Source organism: Diadema antillarum, unplaced genomic scaffold (genome assembly GCF_040938485.1).
Source record: "Diadema antillarum isolate AM-2024a unplaced genomic scaffold, OU_Dant_1.0 scf00000084, whole genome shotgun sequence".
Classification (NCBI taxonomy): Eukaryota; Metazoa; Echinodermata; class Echinoidea; order Diadematoida; family Diadematidae; genus Diadema; species Diadema antillarum.
In genome coordinates, this window is record NW_027270973.1 from 553,685 (window position 1) to 561,876 (window position 8,192).

The 8,192-nt window shown below is 40.2% G+C and overlaps 1 protein-coding gene across 1 annotated transcript in view; it reads right to left on the bottom strand.

Moving 5' to 3' along the window:
• The window catches only part of LOC139717887 (clathrin heavy chain-like), a 60,317-nt gene extending 57,905 nt beyond the window's left edge, over positions 1–2,412 (bottom strand). Inside the window, exon 1 of the mRNA XM_071629375.1 lies at positions 2,162–2,412. Within this exon, the coding sequence (XP_071485476.1) occupies positions 2,162–2,212 (51 nt within the window). The 5' untranslated portion in view covers positions 2,213–2,412. The remainder of the gene's footprint in view (positions 1–2,161) is intronic.
• Between the last annotated feature and the right edge of the window lie 5,780 nt (positions 2,413–8,192).

Here is an 8,192-nt window from a genome sequence, read left to right on the forward strand (position 1 = left end):
AAGCACCGTATTGTCATTCACCGTACATCACGCTGCTGCTACGATATTCCGTGCAGTAGTATGTATTCTGTGCATGCAATCCATACATGACAATCACATGTAATGTGTGCAGAATGCGCTGTGTGTGCGCGGCCATTGCCTAGTGCGGTGGATGCATACTGCTGCAGCGCAGGTAGGTACACACCACGCCACGGCATTCATATTCCCGCTCGAGTACTGCGTAACTACAGCCAAGTCGCGGTACGTAGAGATTCGCACAGCTAACAGCGTCGCGCGCGCGTTTGGCCAGCTGGTCGGGCTATCCCGCGAGCAGAAAATGGCATGCGGCAAGCAGTTCTTCTGCTGCCGTTTCGACAGGAAAGATTGAACTAAGTTGTTACATCGCTGAACAGTCCCTGGTTTGAGATTGAGTATGCATGATTTCATGGGTTTGTTGGAGGGAAAATGTAAGGAGAAAGGGTGGCTTTTAAATTCTTTGCTTGCCAGATTCTGGCAAGCATTTTTTCCTCTTATTCCAAAACGCTTCCCGACTTTGATTTTCACTTGCCGCGGGAAAGCGCTCACTGTAATTTCACTCGCGGTGCGTGTATCCAGCGGGCGAAAATGCGTGTTATTTTCCATAGCCAAGTGACGTACCATGACGCACCCCTCGGTCAAAATTTTGACCGACATTGATGGGATTTTGACGCACCCCTCGGTCAAAAATTTGACGGACAAAGCTGGTAAAATGACGAACACCTGGGTCACAAATTTGACGGACCAAACGAGGAAATGACGCACCCATGTCCGGGGGTAGTGGGGTGAGTCATTACATTGACAAGTGCATTAGGTATATACCTTAGAAACGAAATTCTGTTGTTACTCGTTACCACTTGTACGTTTTCTTTGAAATTGTTATAAATTTGTTCTGTAAATGTATTGTATATATTTTTTCTGTTTATTCAATGGAAATGGAAATAAAATTGAATTGAATTGAATTGAATTGAATTGAATTGAATTGAATTCAGTCCTTTTCATCCATCCTTTAAACAAATTTAATTGCTAATTTCCGGCACAAAAAGTTACGAATTTATTGACATATTTTTCAAAAAATTTTGGTGGCCCGAGGCGGGCCACCAAATTTGCCCTTTTTTGAAATTTGGTGGCCCGACTTTCATTTTTGGTGGCCCCGGGCCACCGGGCCACCGTTAGTGTCGAGCCCTGCATTTAATACCAGTTAGGTACCTAGTATAGGTCATAGTGACCAGGTGATTAATCTATCTAACGTTAGACCTACAAGTACATCGTACATGAGTACATACACTAGGCACGGCCTACAGATCTACATATTTTAGACAGGGACCCCATCTACAGCCTGGCTTTACAGCTACTTGGTGCCTCGCTCTAGAGTTTAGTGTCTAGTGAATTCAGGAATCAACTAGGATAGTCTAGCTACAAAATAATGTACAATACACGTGTACATAACACAGTGTAAATTTGTTAGATACCTCTAACGTTAACGTTAACAGACTAAAAGGTATTGTAATTTGTATTAGTATTCACTTAACTGTAGTGTTAGTGTTATTAGACTAGGTTAAATTCGCTTTGACCGAAAGATCGGTCTGTATCTTGTTGGGGATAGACCCTATAAATTTAATTAACGTTATAACTTGGCAAATTTAAGCTATGTTTTGCGGAGACTGCGTCTGGCTTTACGGAATCCCCTTATGGCCTTATTGTTAATGTTAGTAAAATCAAAAGAATTATTGGTCTAGGTCTATATTTAGAAAAAATATAAAAAAATTATAAAAAAAAACCTCCTCCGGACAGACGGTTTAATTCTGTCTAGACACGGGTCCAGTCGTCGCTAGCTAACCGTGCATGCTCACTATTAAGTTTTGTCTACACAATATCATATGTGCTTGAGTAGCCCCGGAGACCGCACCGCCAGCTAGGCGGCTGTCGCAGTTAGTGCTTGAGTTGAGAGCATGCAAAGGGCCCTTCACTATCTACCAGCCCCGACTTTGCCCGTGACATGTCCTTCATTTGACGCTCTATCTCGCAGAGATAACCATGCGAGCACAAAAGCCAGAATGACACAAACAAAGCAGCGTAACCCTTTCAACATGTTCAAGGACGATTATATCTTTGCAAGGCCAGCGGACAAATGTGAAATACTTACTTGGAAGACTTGCTGAACATGAACAAGTGGACATTCTCCAACTTTGTCCATCTTTGCTAGAGGATATTCCTTACGTTATCATCCTGCGGAAAAAGAGAATTAATGTAGCCGTGAATGATTCACCCTAGGTCCTGAGAATGAGAACGTGTGTGTGGAAATTTAAGAGCCGGTTGTAGGGGTGAATCGTGGCCGTATCGTATCGGATCCCTGACCCTGGTACGGTGGAACCCACTGCACTGTACGTCGTCGGTGCTCCAGTCTCGGTAGCCAGCTAGCCGAGCCGTGTGTTCACAACGAGTGACAAGGCAACGATAAGGGCTGGCAATCTGTAGCTCCCATAGTGTGTGTAGTTTTATGTACAGGTGCATACTGTACCCGGCCGTGTATCACTACACACAGGATAGACATCGCCAGGGTCCATACAATCAATCAACCCTTGGTTCGCTAGTGCGCCCTCCCCGTTGAAATACCATACAGTTTACGATTTTATTGTACAATCACGTCATTGATTACATGTAGTACAAAGTAGTACAAAGTAGGACACTTGTACATGTATTTTGTCCTGTGAACACAAGACAACCGTTAGCACCGCTACCATTTGAGGAGGTATGAACTGCGTTACACTTTCATCATATTATTATCATATTATTTAGCGTATGATAATGGAATGGTTGAATATTCGCGTAGGGGAGATGCAGGAGAGTTGAGCCATTTTTTCTTATTTGGGAAATATTTCCCAATAATTCGTTGCTTTTTAATAACAAGTGTTTGCTACCGAATTGAAGTACAACCATAACGCTGTCTTGTACCTCTGAAATTTTTATTCTAAATTATTGCCTAATTTCAAAAAAAAAAAAAAAAAAAACTTTCTTTGAAAAAAAGAATGTAAAGTGGTTCAACTCTCCCGCAGTGTGAGGAGAGCTGAGCCATATCTTCAGAAGAGTTGAGCCAGCTTTTGGAGACAAGTGCCACATGTAGGGGAGTTGAACCATGGTGTAAACAGAATATACTGGGAAAAGATGATATTAAAAAATAAGCTTACAAGTAGCCAGAAACATACCTTTGCAGCTAACAACGTTGGTTTTATCTTACATTCAAGTATAGGAATCGACTCATTATACGCACTTTGTCAACGTCCCTTATAAGGATCACTCGCATTACAATGAAGTTTTGCTTAATGCTATTTTGCAATGGGACTTCATTACGTTTACTCATCGCTATGTCTTAGATATTAGGATAGTCCTTTACATAATAAAGCAAAGTAAAAACAAGCTACTCATCGGAACTGCAACCTGAATCTTAGAAAGTATAACGAGGCACCATTGTTATTGAAACATGCTAAGTCATATTCTTGTAATATTATAGCAAACACATATTATTTTCCTTTTCAGAGTGTTTGTACTTTGTATCAACCTCTGTCTAATTGATATGAATGACACGTGAATAAAAACTACAGACAAGTAATGTAAGATAGCTAACAAAAACCATGAACTTTGTGAGAATATAATCTGTCTTTCTGGCTAGTAAAGTACAAAATATTTCTGGTGCCATTGCAGCAGAAAAGTAGTCATTATGTCCAAGAATGACACGTGTACACCGTAAGTTTACATCCATATGTGAAAAGCAAAGATCATTAGGCCTATATAGGTATATAGTACACAATGATTTATGGCATGTGCGCTCAGGGATTCGCTGATATTTCCTTTGGATACATTATGATTATTAGTCTAAGGATTCAGGCTTCCCCTGATGTGCTTCCCTTAGCTGCCGTGCATGAAAAAAAAAAACACTAAACATTTTTTTTTTTCAATGGCTCTTGGGCCAACCAACTTAGGAAAGCACATCAATTAATATCTACAACAGATTGAGCACATACACCCAAGGTAGTGTGGTACATCATAAAACTAGAACTGTCTTTATAGCGACTGGCATGCCTCCGTTACCTCACACTTTTATCCCAACAAGTCTACGGACCATTCCGCCAATGCAAGACAATGACTTCACAGGATTAACATAATTTATAACAATAGTGTATACATTTTCATGACTATACTTTGAGCCGTTACAAAAAAAAATGATATCAATCTTATCCATGTGACATTGGTTGTTTCTTTAGAAAAATTCCCTGTGATGTGTAGAGTATAAGTGATATGCAAAAGTGATGACGACTGAGAAAGGATGATTTTTATAAGGTGTGAGACTGGTTTATACAGGAGGAGACGTATAGAAGAATGACTGGGAGTAACAGTTATTCGCGAGCACATGCTCATCACGACAGAAAAGGTATATAGCGCCATCTTTGTCTTATAGGTTTGCACGTGCCTGCGAGTGGAACGTGGTCCAGGATGTTGGTGTAGAGTTTGAAGGATGTGCGTGTGTGTGAAGGGGGGGGGGGGGGGGGGGGTGGGGATTATACAAAAGAAAAAATCACGAACCCAGACAAAAACAAAAACAGACCTGAACAGATACTAGCAAAACAGCAAACACAAAAAGAAAACCGATGGTCAGCTTTAATCCATTGTTTACCGGAATCGAGAGAAATCATGACATATATTATTGGAAGCAACGGCTTAACTTTGAATACATCAAAATCATTAACGTTGCTCTGATTAAAAGTTCAATTTTGAGAACTATGCTTAAACATATGTTTTTGTGGACCAACATTGGTGCTCCAAATATAGCATGAAATTAGTTTTCTTGATAATGATATTATTCAGCATTTAAATCAGTCGGATATACAGTCAGATATGAACTTTGTCGCTGAAAAGGCTGCTCGAACGCTCACCACAAGTAATGAATGCTGACACTAATGCAATGAACTAACACTCATATTGAAATTTAAGGAGAAAGAATTACTTGCTGTTGATCAATCTCCTTCTGGGTGTCCTGTAAGGGTTTTTTTCCTCGTACAGCTATGTTGAGACGTCTTCAGCTTCACACATTCAAGCTTTCTCCTTGTCTTCTTCGTCTAAAGAGACCCACAATTTCACCCTAATACGATTTAGAACACATTTTCCAGAGTGAATTGTCGAAACAAAATTACAGTAAAAATATGCCAGGTCAATCGTCAGCTACTTCTAAGTTATGATATGTCTTACAAACGAAATACTTGGAGGAAACGACTTGATCTTTGCACATCAGTATGTTCTCTGCTCCCTACAATCAGAAACAAAAAACCTATAACATAAAGGTCTATAAAGAGAACCTATACGTCAAGCCAATCGGGCTGCAGGTCTTGGTTACATGGCTTACTTTATGTATTGTCTGTTGGCTGGAGACAAAAAAAGATGGTAAAAAGGGCTCATTATTACCCACTCACAGGTAGTAGCGGCCAGGATTGCGTAACTAAAGCTACGGTCACAAAGGTTCGTACGAACGATGCGTTCGTACGAATGTCACTGTTCGTATGAATTCTGGAGTTCGTAGAGATTCGTAGATAGGGCACAGATTCTAACGGCTTTCTTACGAATTTCGTACGAACGCTGTTTAATTCGCAAGAACAACTTAAGACCTTTTAGAGAAACGAAATTATTTTCAGTTATACAATGGCCCTAGAATTTGTACGTTTTTTGTAAGAGTGCCTTGAGTTATTCTTTCGTATAGACTTACGGCCATCTTACGATTTCTTTTTGTCGCAAGATGGTCGTACGCGCAACTCACGGCACACTCAAGTCATTCGTAAGAAGATTTTACGAATTTTTAAAAAAATATTTTGTCGGGTTGCTAAAAAGACGCTGCCGTGTCCTGTCAAAAATTCTGTAACAGTTGAAAGTTTTATACTTCAAGATGGCAGCAGTACCAAGGAGACTACAACTGTATGATTGCATGGATCAAGCGCATGATGCAGCTCTCCTCTGTGCTCTCCATTCGGCATTGATCTTGAGTGATTTATTGACCTGGTCTTTGTTTCAAAGTTGTACCATCCTGAAGAACTAAGCTCAGAGATTCTGCAGGACTTATTAGAGGACATATCTGCATTAAATGGAAGAGAATTTTGAAGAAATTTTATTTGTGAATCACGTCAGTTTCTTTGAGTTTGTGCTGGAGCCATGTTTAGCTGCAGAACCTGCAACAGCTCCTTCAGTACCTGGCCATGCATTGTTTGGACCTACAACACCAGCACCTGTGGAATAAAAGCATCAGTCTGGTCTTCTGACAATGAGTCCTATTCATCCTGTTTTGGTTGCTACCCTTGGCATTTTAGCCTTGCTGAATGTGGGAGGGGAATGTGCTAATTTCCCATCCTTGCATCACATTGTGCAGCAGCCATTCACAAGGAAACAGTTTCTTCAAAGAAGAATTGCCTACTATGTGAACGGGTCAGCGACCTTCCAATGTCAGCTGCCGAGGGATGGTGATGTACACCCTAACCCAGGTCCGGATGAGCGTGAATTCAACAGGGAATCAACGTGCAAGTCATTATGTCAATCACAATATACTTCGCAAGATTTATTGGAGCTGCAGTATGGAAGTAATTATCTCCTGCCTAAACATGTGTATGCTACAATCAAGACACTTGGATTGAATTGCATAAAACCCACAAGGCGAAGCAAGCGAGGTGGGGTAAAAACCAGAAGTTGCCGCCACCAACGGGGTACAGCTCCTAGTCCAAGTGTATGTTCTTCCAGCAGTAATGCTAACATCACACATCCTGCTGCTCAACTTACATGTAATCTTCCCAAAGATACTCCAATCTCTGTTATCACTGTCAAGCATCATAAAAGAAATAGGCAGTTCAGTAATCTGACTAAGATTATTCCCCAGTCTTCTTTTGCAAGTTATTTCAAGCTTTGCTCTCTCAATGTGCGTTCCCTGCGCAATAAGTCAATCGCAGTGTTTGATTATATATGTGATAGTAAGGCAGATTTGCATGCTTTCACAGAAACTTGGCTCACCGACAAAGATTCGGCTGTTATTGGTGATGTTGTTCCTACCGGTTAAATTCAGTCATAGGCCTAGAACAGGCCGTCGGGGAGGTGGTACAGCATTGATGTATAGAGATTGTTTGCACGTTAAGAAAGTAGATGACGGTGAAAAACAATCATTCGAATTCAGTGTGCATAATATCACTATCAACTCTTTTCAGTTTAGAATTATCAATTTGTACAGACCACCTTATTCTGAACAACACCGAATTTCATTTGGAGTTTTCTTGCATGAGTTCAGTGAGTTTCTGCAACCACACCTCTTTTGTAAAATCCCTCTTATAGTAACAGGTGATTTTAATGTTCATGTTGATGTGAATGATAATTTGGATGCGATAGCTCTCCGAGAATTGCTTGAGTCTGTTAGCTGTATACAGCATGTAGATGTCAGTACTCATACTCATGGTCATACTTTAGATCTTATCATCAGTAGAAGTTCAGATGACATAGTTGTTGGAAAGCCTTGGGCTGATTCATTGGTTTCCGATCATATGTCAGTCATGTGTCATTTGAGAACACAAAAACCATCAGTAAAAGTAAAGAAAGTTATGTGTCGTAAGATTGCATCAATTGATTTTGACACTTTTCAGAATGATTTGAGAGCAAGCGATCTCAGTACTTGCATGTGTGATGATTTAGATGAATTGGTCTTATTGTATGAAAACTCTTTGACATCTGTTCTTGACAAACATGCACCACTTGTAACAAAATATGTGAGTGAGAGGCCCAAAACACCTTGGTTCAATGAAGATATTCGGCAAATGAAACGAAAGAGACGTAAAGCAGAAAAGAAGTGGATGAAGAGCCGCAACAAGTGTGATCATGATGATTATAAGAGTATACGGAATATGACCTTGTCTTTAATGAATCGTGCTAGACAAGATTATTATAATGGATGTATAACTGAGAATGCTGCTGATCAGAAAAAGTTGTTTCATATTGCAAAGTCTTTGTTAAATATGAAGAAGTCCATAGTTGATTTACCACCACACATTGATACTGAAAATTTTGTAAATGAGTTGGGTATGTATTTTGAGCAGAAAGTAGTGAAAATGTGTGAAGACATTCAGTCAAAAAGAGCAGATGGATTCCCCAACCAATCTTCT